Consider the following 17,569-nt stretch of genomic DNA (forward strand, 5'->3'; position numbering starts at 1 on the left):
TGTCTAACCCTTTATGGGCTCTCTGTCTTCAGCTCTTCCCTTTGTGTGTGGTATGTTTTGGGGCACAGGAGCCCCACATCCCTACCCTTTAAATGTTTATTCTCCATCACTCACTCAACATTTACTGAATACTTTTGATAGATGCTATTGGGAGGGGTTACAAGATGTAAAAGGTGCCTTCAAGGTTCCGGTTAATATGCAGGAAGGTTTTTAACAAATTGAATTTAATGACTGTGATGATCTGACGTGCAGGAAAAGTAATAGAGCCTACACAGAAGAGGAGTTTTACTTAACATTCTGATGCAGTTCAGAATCAGAGCCCATGGAGGCACTGATCTCTTTTGGGAGGAATATCTGCCATTTGGGGAGCTTCGTGAAATAATATGTTTAATTTTTATCATGAGCAGAGAAACACAGTTTTACTAGGAGAAACTACTCCTGTATTGTTGCCCTGGGCTCTTTGGATCCCGAGGAACAGAAGCTCTGGCTGGCTCAGGGAGTGGGGGTCACTGTCGGGATGCCTGCGGCATTTAGGGAAGGGTCCTCAGAGCAGGGCAGGAAGTGGAACTTCACCGACCTGTTCCTTCGCCGTGTCTGCTTCTCTCTGTTGATATATGTACTTCTCCTTCTGTGTCAGTGGCCAGTTACCTGTGTGGACCCTCCAGACATTTCTAAGAGAAGGAGTCTGGTTTGCCTGGCTTTTTACCACAGTCTGTGTTTGGGCAGAGTTTGTCTCTCCAAGTTTTGGAAAGATAATGTATTAGTATTAATGATAACAACAACATTTACTGAACATTCGCTGTGTGTCCAGCACTGTGCTGTGTTATTATATTATTTTATTTAATCCTTTCAACAACCCCATGAGATAAGTACTGTTATCATAGAAGAAGAAACTGCAGCTTAGACATGTTCATGAACTTGCCCAGGGGCACACGTTTCTGGAGTTCCAGCCCAGGTCTGCCTGACTCTGGGGCCCATGATATTTACGCCCTGCCCTGTCAATATTTTGGCTACGTTTGGGTCAGATTCCACCCTTGGCCCGATCAGCTGTGTCCGTTGCTTTATTCTGGTGGGCCAGGTGGGCACTGGGGTTGACTTGTTAATATAGTTATATGTTACCTACGAAACCTGTTCTTCTAAGTTGTTTTGTTAATATTTGTCATTTATTTGTTTTATTTGTACTGGTGAAAATAAACTCATCTTAAGAAAATAAAAACAATGGGGAAATTATCCAAAAATTACAAACACTTTATTAACTCTGTGTTTTCTGTGCATCTGGGAAAGAATGCTATTATTCTGTTTTAGCAAAGGAGCAACTGGGTCCCATCTTTGGAACATCTGTGCTCTGTGGAAATCTACCTTGGAAACCACTATCCAGTAAACTGGATGTGTTAGCATTTAAGCCTTGCTTTTCTGCTAGGTATTAATGCAGTGTATGCATTTAGAGAGACATCGTCACATTGCCAATTAACTGATTTCTAGGAGCTGATTTGTATTTTGGTATTGTCTTAGTCAGCTCGGGCTGCCATAACAAAATACCAAACACTGGATGGTTTAAACAACAGAAATTTATTTCTCCCAGTTCTGGAGCTGGGACAGGATCCAGGATCAAGGTGCTGACTAATTTGGTTTCTGGTGAAGGCCCTCTTCCTGGCTTGCAGATGGCTGCCCTTTCACTGTGTGCTCACATGGTCTTTCCTTGGTGTATGCATGTGGAGAGAGAGAGAGAGAGTGAACTCTCTGGTGTCCCTTCTTATAAGGACACCAATCCTGTCATGAGGGCCCCACCGTCATGACCTCATCTAACCCTAATTACCTCCCAAAGGCCCCATCCCAAATACATCACATTGGGGGTTTATAGCTTCAACATTTGAATTTGTGGGAGGACACAATTCAGTCTATAGCAGATATTAATGTGCATTTAAAAATTTATTTATACAGTACAAGAAGCTGCTTACTGAGGAAGGACAGAAAGTAGGAACTTTTGAGAGATTTATTTCTGGTTCCATGGCTGGGGCAACTGCACAGACTTTTATTTATCCTATGGAGGTAAGTACCATGGTGAAGTCTGACTGTGTTAATGGTGTTTATATTAATTATCTTTGCTCTTACCCCAAGTTTACAGTTTAAAACAACAAGCATTTATTATCTCATGGTGTCTGTGGGTCAGGAATTTGAGAGTAGCTTAGCTGGGTGCCTCTGGCTCAGGGTTTCTTATAGCCTGCTGTCAAGGTGTCGACCAGGACTGTAGTCACCTCAGGGTTCAACTGGGGATGGATCCGCTTCCAAGCTCACTCACATGTTTGTTGCCAGGCCTCCCTGGCTATTGGCTGCAGACGTCAATTCGTTATCACATGGGCCTCTCCACAGGCTGCTTGAGTACCCTCACAACATGGTATCTGGTTTCCTCAAGTCAATGATCAGAGAGAGAGAGTGCCCTAGATGGAAGCTGCCATGTCTGGTCACTTCTGCTGTATTCTATTGGTCACACAGACCACTTCTGGTAGAGTGTGGGAGGGGACTACATAGGTGTGAATACCAGGAGGCAGGGATAGTTGGAAGCCGTCTTGGAGGCTGGCTGCCACAGTGTAAATAAGAATTCACCCATTCATTTCCAAAGAGTTTCTGTACCGTAAATTTCATGATGGAACTTCAGGATGTGATTAGGTGATGGCAGTCCTAATTAGATGGTTTTTTATTTATTCATTTTTTCCCCCCAAAGCCCCAGTAGACAGTTGTATGTCATAGGTTCACATCCTTCTAGTTGCTGTACGTGGGACTCGGCCTCGCGTTGGACGGAGAAGTGGTGCCTTGGGGCGTGCCCGGGATCCGAACCCGGGCCGCCAGCATCAGAGCGCACGCACTTAACCGCTAAGCCACGGAGCCGGCCCTAATTAGATGGTTTTTGCATTTTAAAAAGGTGGTTAAAAAAACCCAAAAAAGCAAAGAATATGCAACAGAGACCTGTTATGTTAGGCCTGCAAAGATGAAAATGTTTACTATCTAGCCTTTATAGAAAAAGTTTTCCAACTCCTGCTTTAGAGCAAAAATAATATTGTATATGTGATTGATATTTATTGATGCGACAAAGGATTTGTCAATAACTGATAAGACCTAAGCAAGATATTTGATTAAGATACTCTTAAGATACTTTTAATTTTCACCTTTGTGGTATGCATATTAATAAAGCTTTCCTTGTAAACATCTTAATATGATCATATTATTCCGCACACCCCTCAAAAAATATCCTAATTCAATACCTAGTCTTCCTCTTATATCCTCCATCTCAGTTAATAGCATCACCTTCCCACCTCCCTGCTGCCCGCATCCTCTGTTCCAAGCTAGAGACACTGGAATTGTCCTTTACACTACTATTTCCCTCACTCTCCATATCTAGCTAGTCAGCAGTCAATTTTGTTAAGACATCAGTAGATTTGCTTCTCTCCATTTCCTCTGCCACTGCTCTCATTCAGATCCTCTTTGCAATAAATAGGTCCTCTTGGCTCTGGTCTCGGCTTCTTAAGAGAGAGAATATGTGAGGGAGAACACATCAACAAATTGGACAGTCGTTTACATGACAGTATGTGCTAGGTATTCTGTAAAATTAATTCTTTTGAATTCCATGATGATAGAGTTAATATGAACAACAATATTTTGTTATATTCTTTCATAACCAGGTTTTGAAAACCAGGCTGGCTGTAGGCAAAACTGGACAATACTCTGGAATATTCGATTGTGCCAAGAAGATTTTGAAACATGAAGGAGTGGGAGCTTTTTACAAAGGTTATGTTCCCAATTTATTAGGCATCATACCTTATGCAGGTATAGATCTTGCTGTGTATGAGGTGAGTTTTTAGCAATCTTTTGAATCTGAAAATGTAGTTAAATAGTTCTTATTGTTAGAAATTGACTTTATATAAAGAAGTACATATATACCAGGAAACAGTTCGTGACCAAAAGTAGATTCAGGGGTGTGTTATTTGATCTTTCTTTTCAAGTACCTCGAATATGAGACCCTTCCTGTTCCTGTTGTCACTTTTGTATTAGATTCCTTGTGAATTATTTTTATTAACAAAGACTGTGGACTCACATTCAGATATAGTTGTTCAGCTTAGAAGATGGTACTAGGGATTTTTTTGAAGGGAGAGGAAATAAGCAAAAATGGCACATTTTGTTTGATTTGTTAAAATCTTATATTGGTAAAGCCAAGAGACTGACGTGGATAGCACAGATCCATCCCTTGTACTGAAGAGACAACTTGGACTACAAATCTTGGCTCCACCCTGACTTTTAAACTGCTTAATAATTGACAAATCGGGCCAACATTTATCGAGCTCACACGATGTGCAAGCCACTGGGTTAGATGCTGGATCTAGAGGCTGGAAGAAGGACTTGGTTTCTGGATTTACAACACTGAAGGTCTGGTGGGGGAGATAGACAAGCAAACAGCTAAAGCGCAGTGTATGGTTGTGCTGTGATAGAAGTAAGCCTGGGTGCGTTGGGAAGGGACCCAACCTATAGCTGAGGGGAGGGGTGGAATGTGTAATGAAAGCTTTCTTAGAGGACTTTACTTTTTTTTTTAACAGCTTTATTAAGATATAATTCATATAGCATACATTTCACTCATTTCAATTGTACAATGCAATGGTTTTTGGAATTTAAAACTTAATTTAAAAATTGTGGTAAAATATGTACAACATAAAATTTGCCATTTTTAAGAGTACAAATCAAGGGCATTAATTACATTCACAATGTTGTACAACCATCACCACTATCTATTTCTAATACCTTTTCATCATCCCAGACATACACTCTGTAACTACTACAAAATAACTCCCCACTCTCCCCTCCTCCCAGCCCCTGGTAATCTCTAATCTCCTTTCTGTCTCTATGAATTTGCCTATTCTAGTTATTTCAGATAAGTGGAATCATATAATATTTGTCCTTTTTTGTCTGGCTTATTTCGCTTAGCATATTGTTTTCAGGGTTCATCCACGTTGGAACATGTATCAGAACATCATTCCTTTTTATGGTTGAATAATATTCCACTGTATGGATATACCACATTTTGTTTATCTATTCATCTTTTGGGTTGTTTCTGCCTTTTGGCTGTTGTGAATAATGCTGCAGTGAACATTTGATACAAGTATCTGTTTGAGTCTCTGCTTTCAATTCCTTTGGGTATATACTGTAACTAGGGATAGAATTGCTGGGTCATATGGTAATTCTGTGTTAAGCTTTTTAAGGAACTGTCAAACCGTTTTCCATAGCAGCTGTACCCTTCTTCATTCCCATCAACAGTAATTTCTCTACATCCTTGCTAACACTTGTTAGTTTCTGTTTTTTATTTATTTTTTTAATAGTGGCCATCCTAACAGGTGTGAGGCAATATCTCATTGTGTTTTTAATTTGCATTTCTCTGATGATAAGTGATGTTGGGCATCTTTTCATATGCTTGTTGTCCATTTATATATATCATATTTGGAGAAATGTCTATCCAAATCCTTTGCCCATTTTTTAATCAGCTTATTTATTTTTTTATTGTTGTTATTGAGTTGTAGGAATTCTTTATATATTTTGGATATTAACCCCATATCAGATATATGGTTTGCAAATATATTCTCCCATTCCGTAGGTTGCCTTGTCACTCTGTTGATTGTCTTTCTTTTGCTACACAGAAGTTTTTAAGTTGAAGTTTGTCTATTTTTGCCTTTGTTGCCTGTGTTTTTGGTATCACATCCAAGAAATCATTGCCAAATCCAATATCCTGAAGCTTTTACCATACGTTTTCTCCTAGGAGTTTTATAGTATTAGGTCTTATGTTTAAGTCTTTCCTTTTAGGTTAGTTTTTGTATGTGGTGTAATGTAAGGGTCCAACTTTATTCTTTTGCATGTGGATATCCAGTTTTCCCAGGACCATTTGTAGAAGAGACTGTCCTTTCCTCAGTCGTGGCACCCTTGTTGAAGATCATTTGGCCGTATATTCAAGAGTTTATTTCTGGGCTATTTTATTCCATTGATCTATGTATCTGTCTTTATACCAGTACCACACCGTCTTGATTACTGTTGCTTTGTAGTATATATTGAAATCAGGAAGTATGAGACCTCCAACTTCATTCTTCTTTTCCAAGATTATTTTGGGTAGTTGGGGTCCCTTAAGATTTCTTATGAATTTTAGGATGATTGTCTCTGTTTCTTCCAAAATGTCATTGGGATTTGAGTAGAGATTGCACTGAATCTGTAGATTGCTTTGGGTGGTGTATTAGTATGCTTGGGCTACCATACAAAATATAATTTTTCCCACATAGTAGCATATATTTTTAACTTAAAATATTTTATATTTAAAAAGTATATTAGCATATATATTATATACAATTTCTCTCATTTATTGCCTTCTAATGGAAATACAGGGATGTAGGCTAATAGGGTAAAAGCATGGCCTGAGGATCAGAACACTTTGCTGCACCCTTATTAAAAAAAAACTCCTCTGAGACTTATTTTCCTCATTTCTGGAATCAAAAGAATAGCTCCACCTCAGCTTTTGTAAAAGGACTAAATGAAACTACCTATGTGTAAAGCACAAAATTAGATGCAATTAGTAGTGTTATATTTTTATTAGTACTTACCATAGGAAATGTTCTTTAGATCCTACATTTGGTGTGCTACAGATCTTCACGTTTATTTAGAAGACAATGAGCAGCAAGTGCAAACCTCACGTGTTCTGTATCCCCAGTGGCTTCCCCACCTCTCCACCGGCTGCTGCCTCTACAGTGGCTGCCGCTCCTGGGAACATGCCACCCGATCTTGTAGAAGTGGTCCTCTCATAAGGATGAGAGTGCCTGTGCAAGTCTTCATGTGGAGTGAAAGCAGTTGTAAAGTTAGTTCATTACCTTTCTTTTTTTCTCTTTCTCTGGCAGCTCTTGAAGTCCCATTGGCTAGATAATTTTGCCAAAGACTCTGTAAACCCTGGTGTCATGGTGTTGCTGGGATGTGGTGCCTTGTCGAGCACCTGCGGTCAGCTGGCCAGCTACCCCTTGGCCTTGGTGCGAACGCGCATGCAGGCTCAAGGTGAGTTTTTGATGAAGGAATCACGCTGATAAAAGTACTGCATCAGTAACGTGCTTTTGGAACTTCAGGTTCCCCTGAGACAAGAGAATATGGTTTTAAGATAGTGTTTCTCAAGCTTTTTTTCATTATTGCCTCCCTAAGGAACTGTTTTACAAATTCTTTTCCTAAACACTCCATTTTAATGAAATTTTTATACCACAGATAGACTGCACGTGTACTGGCTGTATATCTGTGCTTTGTGCATAACAGAGTAAGATTTTTTTTGCCTGTGTTGAGAATACATGTTTTAAGAGTATATAAGCTTTAGTATCTAGGTGGATTTGGGTTCAGATCTTTGCCCCAAACCTCTTTGGGTTTTTGGTTTCTCATCTGTAAAAGGGAATGAAAACTGTGCGGTGTTGTAAGAATTAGCAACAATATATGTAAAGTACATGGCATTTGTCAAATTCTTGATGAATTGTGGCTGCAATTGTTTATTATTGTTGGACCCTACAACTTTTGAACTGTGATCCCTCCCCATTGTGACACTGTCCCCTCCCTTGGCTTTGATTACACCGTAGCCTCCTAACTCTTCTGCCATTTCATTGATTATTCTCTTTTCTTCTGATGTGCTGGCTTTTATTGCTACATTAAAGTGTGCGTTCTGTGCCTTTCTTTTCTTTTTTGCTCTTTCCCTGACCAATCTCACCCACTGTTATTTCTTTAAATAGTACACCCTGGGCACCTTCAGTTCTATCCCCAACCTCTCTTCCAAGTACCAACCATCCCTCCCTCAACCAAGCAGTCAATCGTTAATTAACAAATACTTCCTGAGCCATTGTCAGGTGCTGGACCCTCTGCCAGGTGCTGGGGTTAGAGCAGTCCACAAGTCACTTGTGGTCCCTGCCATTGTGGAGTGGAGAATACACACATTCAGCAAGTAAACAACCTCATTAGCCCCCCTCCCCTCTATTAGGGGAGCACAGAGCAAGGGACTCTAACCTATCTTGGGAGCCAGAGAACATTGTCATTTAAGCTGAGCCTGGAAAGACAAGTGGGAGTTAGCTGGGCAAAGGCAGGTGCAGGGGGAAAAAAGAGCATTCCAGCCCCAGGAAAGGCATGTGTGAAGGCACTGAGGCAAGAGAAAATGTGGCTTATTTGAGGAGCTGAAAGAAGACCATGTGGCTGGAGAGAAAAATGCAAAGTGCTGAACTCAACGTTTTGTGTGTATTCTCTCATTCAACCATCATAACCATCTTTGGGGGGGCGATACTAATATTATCCCCATTTTGAAAATGAGTAACTGGGGCAAAAAGAGATTAACTTCCACGAGGTTATACATTTGGTAGATAGTGGAGCTAGACTTCAAACCCGGGCAGTCTGATTCAAACCATCACTGAACAAGTCTTCCCCTCCCATCTGCCAGCTCCAGTCCAGTCCCTGTATGGCTGATAGGACGCTTGTTTCTAAAGTCGAAGTCTGATCATTTTACTCCTGTTCAGAAATCTTTGTGACTTTTCATTGTCTTCAGAATAAATTCCAAAGTTCTTAGTGGGAATTTCAAAGCCTTCAATAATCCCCACTTTATTTTTTTGCTCCATTTCCCCACCCATACCTTACCCACCTCCAGCCACTCGGTACCATCTGTGTCATAACCACATGCAGCAATCAGCCGTGTCCCCATAGCACATGCATGTTGCCACCTTTGTCTTTGTTGTGCTAGCAACATGGGATTTCCCTCCCTCTCTTTCCTGCCTATTGGGATCATTTTCAAGGCTCAGGGATCCTATATTTTCCCTAATCTCCCCATTCTCCCCTTACTTCCTAAGATTGAACTGTTCTCCCTACAGCGCTTGGTTAATGAGGCGGAGGGGGTGGCGGCAGCCAGGTGGTGTGGTAGAAAGTGCATGAGCTTTGGAGTCAGAAAAACCATCAGCTCTCAGCTCTCCCACTTGCTAGCTAAGTGTGTTAGGACAAGTTTCTCAATCTTTCTAAGCTTCCAATTCCCCATTATAAAATGGGTACAATAATACCGACCTTGGAGGATTGGTATATAAAGTAATTAACCCAATATCTAGCACATAGTAATCACTCAATAAATAACTGTTATTACCATCATTATTATAATTAGGGCACTCACTATTAGGTACTATACAAGGAGAATTGTAGAAAGGGGTACTTTCTTGGGCCCCTTGGAATAAATTTTGTCCTTTCATTGTATTCTAGAATATCGTTCTGAAGCATAATTTTGTATAGCAATAATAGCAAAACATGCTTGAATATTAAACTAGCCTGGTTTTTATTTTCTAGCCATGTTAGAAGGAAGCCCACAGCTGAACATGGTTGGCCTCTTTCGACGCATAATTTCCAAAGAAGGAATACCAGGACTTTACAGAGGCATCACCCCAAACTTCATGAAGGTGCTACCTGCTGTAGGCATCAGTTATGTGGTTTATGAAAATATGAAACAAACTTTAGGAGTAACTCAGAAATGACAAGTTGAATTTTTTGCTTTAGCGTGATTATTGAAATTTTCAACAATCTCTGGAGTGACTTTTTCTCCTAGAATTGCACCAAGTCTATGGCAAAAGCAGTCATATTTTTTTCTAAAAAGGGAAGAACATATCAATGATCATTTCAAATGTTTGGGCTCAATTTTATGTAAACAGAAATGTTAAAAATCATAGTTTTGATAAGCTTATACAATTTTGAGAAGGCCACAAAGTTGTATTTTATCTTCTCTTATTAGTCCTTTCTACAAATCTATGCCCTGAATCCTACATCTGAAAAATGTACTTGCTTGAATTAAATTTGTTTTGTGTGGTAGAATTATAAATCATTAATCTTTATTTTGGTTGGTTCAAATTTATGCTAGTTCCTTTATACTTAAATGTCTTTTTGTTAAAAACAAAATGATCAGAAAACCTTGAAATTTAAATTGTTTTATATATTTTGAATGTCTTTATAGACTTCTTAAAATTTCCTTATAGAACGATTAATAGAAAATCATTGTGTGAAAACATACCTTACGGCAGCCAATAAGTAGCATAGGGTTTATATCCTTATCTTTCTTTACGCTGAATAAGAATGAACATAAGTGGCAGAATTTCAAGCCAGGAGAATTCCGCCGTCCATTCATATCATTTTTGTGTAAGGAGGAGTGATGAAATAATATTTATTTCAGTGGGTCCTTTTCCATTTTCCTTGCACTGTTATTTGGTTCCTGGGATGACACACTGATTGTCAGTATATTACTGTTAATTTATCAACACAAGGCAACTTATTTGAAAGATTCTGTTTATTCTGTCATTGCTTTGAGAAGCACCAGGAAACAAAACCCTTTTCTTTATATCAACTTCTGATGAGCATCTCTCTTTTCTTTCTCCTTTGCTTCCTACTTGAATCAGATTCTGTTTTAATCAGGAAAGCTTCTGGGGACCCTTCCTGGTCATCTGAAATTTCTTAATTACGTGAAGTGGGTTGGTCATGGGTGAATGACATTCTCATTTCCTCCTCACTGTTGAATTTCTTTGAACCTACAATTCTCAATTTGGGCAGCACAAACTTAGGAGAGTAATCCATATTCACAGTAGTGTATATTAATCTTATATATTAGGTACCTATATTTAAACGAAAGGCCCAATTTATAAACATATACATTCATGTTCTCTCTTGCCCCAAGTTTTAGGAACATGTTATGATATAGAAAACTTAATTTATAATATTGATAACGTGTTTTCGTTTTACTAAGGCCATTTTGTAGTCAGCTATCTTTTCTGATTTAACTATTTTTCTAATTAAGTGATTAGGACTTAGAAAAACATTTGTTAGTTGAAGTTATTCTTGTCACTTTTTAATTTAGTTCCTAAACTCATGTTTGATTTCTACTAATTTCTGATATAAATTGCCAACATTTTAATGAAAATCTAGTGACATAATAGGCATTTATGTTATTTGAACCTACCTCTTATATTTCCTGAACCAAAGAGAAATGTTGAACTTGTGTTTGTGAAACATATTCTAAAGGTAGTTTTCATTGTATTAGTTTTGCCTGATAAATGTCTCAGTGTTTTTATAATACATCTGACAAGCATGGGACTCGACTTTATCTTCAGGGTTGTTTGTACTTTTGAGTAATACATAAAAGACAATATTAAGGTACATGATTAGCTCTCTTTTTTTACTCGTAAAAATTATGGAATGAATAACTGAAATTTCAAGCTACTGAAAAATAGTCATTGTTCATTATCAATTTAAATTGTCTGCTATTTAACATTTGTAAGGTATGAATGTGATTTATCTGTGCATCTTGTATCTTTTGAAAAAATGATCTTGTATCTTTTGAAAAGAGCCCAGAGTTGAAGATAGTTTATGTCTGGCATTACGGCGTGCTTACTTTCCATTTATATTAAAAAAAATATGTATTTGTTTTTAAAGTGACTTGTTTCCTCATTTTCAAAAAGTAGTATAACTAAGGCAAAAAAATGGCTGTGTCATACAGATTGTATCACTGGCAGCTGTTTGAATAACACTTTTCCTATCTGGCTCTGCAGAGTCTTTCCAAATATTTTGGCCTTTCCTGGACAGTCACAGCGGTTGTTGTCTGTATCACACATTTTGGCATAAGATGATGATTTTTGTGATATCCAAATTCCACATTTACCAATTGGGCCACACCTCTGGGGGTTCGCCGTGCCAAGGAGAATCCAAAATGACAGGATTTCTTGGCACATCTTGGTGGAATGTCAGTTTGTCTTGAAGTTGTGGGAAACAGAAGCTAAGTAAGTTTACTGGTAAGTAATAAAAATAAAATTTTACAGTGCAAATTTTACAATGCAAATACAAGTAAGTACAAAATTTGATTTTAAAAAATAAAACATGAGAAGAACATGCAAAGAAATTCTGCGTTCCAACTTGAATGCCATGCGGACTCCAGGAAGAGCATATCCTCTGCCCGCCTCTGCCCTCGGGCACCCTGTGTTAGAAAATGCTGCTGGATTTGTTTCTTGCCTCTTAGGCTCGTGTCCACATCAAAAGAATAAGCTTCATGTCAACAGGGATCGTATTTTATACTACTTTGTTCTTTGAGCTTTACATCAGGTCACATGTATAATAAAAACGTGGCATGGTTTCCCTATCCCCAAATAGGAATTTCGCCAGCCCTTTTGTTCTCATGGAATTTCCTTTTTTTGAGAAGAGCACTAAAGAAGTAATGTTATTTGTAGAGGTGAGCAACCGGCAACACTCCTCTCCCTCCTTTGCCATATTCCCTCTTTGGGAGAAGTGCGGCGAGGATGGAACTCATCCAGATCGCTCTTTGGAGGGCACGCCCTGCAGTATTCCATCTGCCCTCCCCTTCCATGCAGGACAGAGCTGTGCTGCAGTCCAGGCTCCCCAGGCCTGGACCACTGCTGCCCTCTGATCACAGTGCAATTGAAGACACCTGCTCACAGCCCTCTGGTGGGTGTTAGGAGGTTTGATTGTTTATTTTAGCAGAAGTGCATGTACTCTGGTTGTCAGTGGGCCCCACACCCTATACTCAGATGCTTGGCTACAGCCACTATAGCATTGTTTGCTGTGCAAGCCCAGGCACTTGGACATTTATTCCATGAGCATTTATGCACTTATTCTTTCAATAAGTATTTATTAAGCACCTACTGTGTGCCAGACACTTTTAGGGGCTGAGGACACAGCATTGAGCAAAAGACTCAGTACCTTTCCTCATGGAAGATTATCTAGTGGGCAGCGACAGACGACAAGCAAACTAAGTAAAAATATGTAACATGTCAGGCCGTGGTAAGTGCAGAAGGCAGTGCTGGAGCTGGGGCTGCAATTTTGGGAAGACCTCGCCGAGAAGGCGCCATTTGAGTGAAGACCTGAAGAGGGTGCAGGAATGGGCCATACTGATATGTCTGGGAAGGGCTTTCCAGGCAGAGAGAACGCAGGGGAAGGCCGAAGGTGGAGGGAACCGCCAGGAGGCCAACGTGGCTGGAGCCGGGCGAGCAAGGGGGACAGTAAGTACTAAGCCGTGAAGCCGGAGAGGGAGGCGTATCAGCCGAGCATTGCTCCGTTTCTCAGCCTCCAAGATCAGCAGTTTCTTGGTGATGTTTCCTAACCAAGATTCAGATGTCTCTCCCCGGGGGGGCGGGAGTTTCGTTATTGCAAATGTTGTTGGAAAGCACCTGAAGTTTCTGGTAACTGTCATTTCCAACAGACACAGAATAGCTTTCCCTACTGCTGTGCCAGCACAGTGGCCCCTTCCCCAGGTAGTGTGTCTATTGGCTACTCTATGCCTCTCCCTCTCCAGGGGGAATTTTAATTTTTAAAAAAGAGAAATTAACTTAGAGACTTTAAAATCTTCCTAGATGTTTTTGTAAGAATTACAGAGAACGTTAATCTTAGCAAACTAACAAGGCTACAGGTGTCCTCACTTCCTTCTCTGACCACCTTGTATCTGCCCAAGGTTTGTTTGTTTGTATTTAATTTATACAAGTTATACAATGTTGGAAACAGTCCTTTTATTTATTTATTTTTCGTTAGTTGATACTGTCCTGTTTTGAATTCACTTCTACAAAGCCAAGATAACAGTAACAAAGAAGTGATTTGTATTTTGTTACTCTTGAATGAGGTGCTGATCTGGCCAGGGATTTTAAAGCATGCTCAAGTACTCTTTCAAACCTAAACTTATCCCTGACCCTAGGTATTCGCTGATCAGTCATGTTCTTCAAGAGTTGTCACTCACCTCTTTCAACACCCATTCTACAATGTAGTCATGCCCGCAGGCTCAGGATGAATTAGTCTAAATTCCAGCACCTATAGTCAGTGTTGGATGCAGGTATGGGTCACTCAGCCCCCACAGAAGGTGCCCACATGAATCTTAGTGTACCAACTAGGATGTGTAAAAAACGTGACATTTCTAATTTTCTTTAAATCCAGCTGGAAGGTCCTGTACGACTCAGTGTTGTGCCAGTGGCCTGGGGTCTTGGCCCCTCTGGACACTGTCATGGTCCACCAGTTTCTGCTAAGGGGCCCTCTGTTCTAGCCTGCATGGTCCCTTGGATCCAGCGGCTTTGCTGTGCTTGGCATGGGAATAGTTGGGAAGACACGGCGCCTGGGGTCTGGCCTTTCCGTTCTGAAGAGCTGGGGAGTTGAAGGTGAATCTCTCTTAACCTTGGGACCCACCAACCTTTGTTTACCTCCCAGCCTCTGGGTTTGCCCCTTTTTCTCTTTGCTCTCAAAAGCACCCCTCTCCTCTTCCCCCTGGGACCCCGGCATACTCTTTGCAGGTAACTTAGATGTTTGCAAAAGACAGAAGAGCCTTTGATTGAAAGTGACTTCTGTTTTCCACTTCTAAATATCACTGAGGGGGGCCGGCCTGGTGGCGCAAGCGGTTAAATGCGTGCGCTCCGCTGCAGCGCCCGGGGTTCGGATTCTGGGCGTGCACCGACACACCACTTGGAAAGCCATGCTGTGGCGGCGTCCCATATAAAGTGGAGGAAGATGGGCACGGATGTTAGCCCAGGGCCAGTCTTCCTCAGCAAAAAAGGATGAGGATTGGCAAACGTGAGCGCAGGGCTGATCTTCCTTACAAAATAAATAAATAAATAAATATCACTGAGGGAAGGAATTGATAAAGGCCTGGCTCCTTGTCTGAAATGAGATGAAAGGGAACATAGAGGGGGAATAAATACAAATTAGTATTTCGCTCAGTTATCCTTCTATAGGCTCTCAAACTGCCCCTGTCCCTTGGTTCTCTGTGTCTCAGGAATAAGCCTTATTGTGCCATAGAGCAGTGGGCTCTGAGCACATGGGGGTTGTTTGTTCTAACATAAACAACACATCATCCACCTGCTGAATCTCTAAATCCCCAAAACTTTATTGATATGTGGCAGTGTAGTTTCACAGCCAGACAGTTCAATGAACAGTGTCCAGATTGAAAAGTCAACAATATAATTGAGACTGACATATTTCAAGGGCTTGGGAGGAGATGGGAAGTAGAGGAGAGGGTAAAATTAGTTGTAATGTGGAAAAGAATGATAAAATACCTTAGAGTCTAGGACTGTTTCTAAATCTGGTTTGTTTTTGGATGATTTAGGGAATATGAAAGTAAGTTCTCAGAAGACAAGGCTGACAAAGTGCAAGTGTAGAATCATAGGTAATAATAATGCTTGAGACTCTTACAATACAAGAATCTGGAAGAAAACTAAAGGGTGAGGCAGAAGTTTTAAAGTCCATCCATTTGTGATCTTTATTCTTCCTCTGATTTTGTTCCCTTCCCACTTTACTCTTTGTAAATACGTCCCCTCTGGAGAGATACTGGAAAATCTTCCATAAGGTCATCAAACTATATTAAGGAGATAAAAAAATCAGTAGACAATTCAAGAATTTTGCTGTAGTTTGAAAAACTTGCTATTTTATGTTTTGTTTTCTTTGACTAGTAAAATGTATGACTATTATTCTAGGGAATTCTGACCAGAGATTATGGGAGACTCTTCTCTCTTTGCCAAGCCTTAATAATTCACTTCTTATAAGGCAATGAGCAAAAAGATTTGGAACATCGAGAGATGTACATTGGTCAAGAAGGTTATTCTGAAAAGTTCTATCTTTTTCGTGGTACTATTAATTAATAATCAGATGGTGACTGCTGGTGAGGTATTTCCCTGCTCCTTTCAGAATTCCCAACAGTGGAGTTCCCCTTGTCAGGAACTCTGTGGACGTGCCTTTTAAGGTGAGATGTGAACTCACACCCTTATTTATAACTATGATAATTGCTCATGATGTTATTCAATTACAGATCTGCCCATTTCGGGCACCAAGGGCCATGAATATGGTTCTCTACTCACTACTGCAGACATTCCAAGTATTAAGCATGCATAATTTCTGAGAGAGAAAGAGAGAATTGATTTATGAATTTTGCAGCCTGTTTCATGCCTTTCCTCTTGAGCTTGTATAAATTATGTCTTTGGAAATGCACGGCGCAGGCTTTGGGAACACTAGTAAGCCTCAAGCTCATCCTTTCCTGGACAGATGGACAGTCACATAGCAAGTGGCCAAGAGCCTCCGCCCAAAGGTATAACGTTTTCCAAGGGTTTCCCGCCATGTTCTGCCCTACGTCTTACTGGGAACAGAGGAATTACAAAGCTCTTTAAGTTCCTCCTTATATTTAGTCTATCATCTGGTGCAAGGTGAAATAGGAAGGCTGGTTTTTACCTGTCGTGGCAATAGCACAGGACCAGCAAGATAGTGACACCTGGCCCACAAGAGCAACGCTTCAACGGTGCTGGTCATGGGAGCTTCCCCACAGCAGCCCAGTGACCACTGTCCCAAAAGTATTAACTGTTACTTCTCAGTTTTTAATTTAATTTTCAACACCATGGCCTGTCTATCTTGCATTAGCTTTTCATATAGTAGCAGATAAGATTGTTCAACTTCGGTTGATCCAGATTAAGATGATCTACAGACCAAAGTAGAGCTAAGTTCACTCCAGCTGTTGAGTCTGAAGTTTATACTCCTAACTCTCAAATTTTAATCCAAATACTGTAGCTCCTTCTGAAGGACGTCATTTTCTCCAAGCCATAGAATGGTGCCTCTAACTGGGGAGTCTCTATCCTTGTTAATAGTTTCATCTTGGTGAAGTGTCTTTTCAGATCTTTTGACCATTTTTGGGGGGTTGCATGCTTATTATGGAGTAGTGAGAGTTCTTTATATATTCAGTATGAAAGTCCTTTATCAGGTATATATTTTGCATGTATTTTCTCCCAGTCTGGTGCTTGTCTTTTTATCCTCTTGGCTGTGTCTTTGAAGAGCAGTTTAAATTTTGATGTAATCCAATTTATCAATTTGTTCTTTATGAATCATAGAATTGTATCTGAGAAACCTTTGCTTAAACTAAGGTCACAAAAGTTTTCTCCTATGTTTTCTTTTAGAAGTTTTGTAGTTTAAGGCCTTATATTTAGGTTTAAGATTTGTTTTGAGTTAATTTTTGTATATGGTGCAAGGTGTGGGTTGAAGTTTAAGGTTTTGCGTACAGATATTCAATTGTTCTCGTACCATGTGTTGGAAGGACTATTCTTTCTCTACTGAGTTGCCTTTGCCTCTTGGTTGGAAATCAGTTGTTCATATATATGTGGGTCTATTGCTGAACTCTATTCTGTTCCGTTGATCTATTTGTGTATTTTAGGTCAATGTCACACTGTCTTGATTACTGTGGCTTCACAAGTCTTGAAATCAAGTACTGTAAATCATCAAACTTTGTTCTTTTTCAAAGTTGTTTTGGCTCTTCTAGGTCCTTTGCGTTTCCATATGAATTTTGAAATCAGCCTGTCAGTGTCTATGAAAAAGCCTGTTGGAAATTTGATTGGGATTACGTTGAGTCTGTAGATTAATTGGGGAGAAATGACGTTTTTTGACCCATGAAGAACATATATCTCTTCATTTATTAATTTTTAAAGTTTATCTCAGTAATGTTTTGTGGTTTCATAGCAATATTATAAATGTAACAAAAACCCATAATATTGAGTGA

General features: G+C 39.9%; 1 protein-coding gene across 2 annotated transcripts in view; it reads left to right on the plus strand.

Moving 5' to 3' along the window:
* LOC101387184 (mitochondrial adenyl nucleotide antiporter SLC25A24) overlaps window positions 1-11,483 on the plus strand; it is a 105,739-nt gene extending 94,256 nt beyond the window's left edge. For both annotated transcript variants that reach the window (XM_087446384.1, XM_004420750.3), the window contains exons 7-10: window positions 1,942-2,049; window positions 3,678-3,845; window positions 6,918-7,068; window positions 9,358-11,483. In XM_087446384.1, the coding sequence (XP_087302510.1) occupies window positions 1,942-2,049; window positions 3,678-3,845; window positions 6,918-7,068; window positions 9,358-9,542 (612 nt within the window). In that variant the 3' untranslated portion in view covers window positions 9,543-11,483. The remainder of the gene's footprint in view (window positions 1-1,941; window positions 2,050-3,677; window positions 3,846-6,917; window positions 7,069-9,357) is intronic.
* Window positions 11,484-17,569: the final 6,086 nt, after the last annotated feature.

Source organism: Ceratotherium simum, chromosome 2, assembly GCF_057802395.1.
Source record: "Ceratotherium simum simum isolate JZ-2026a chromosome 2, ASM5780239v1, whole genome shotgun sequence".
Taxonomy (NCBI): Eukaryota; Metazoa; Chordata; class Mammalia; order Perissodactyla; family Rhinocerotidae; genus Ceratotherium; species Ceratotherium simum.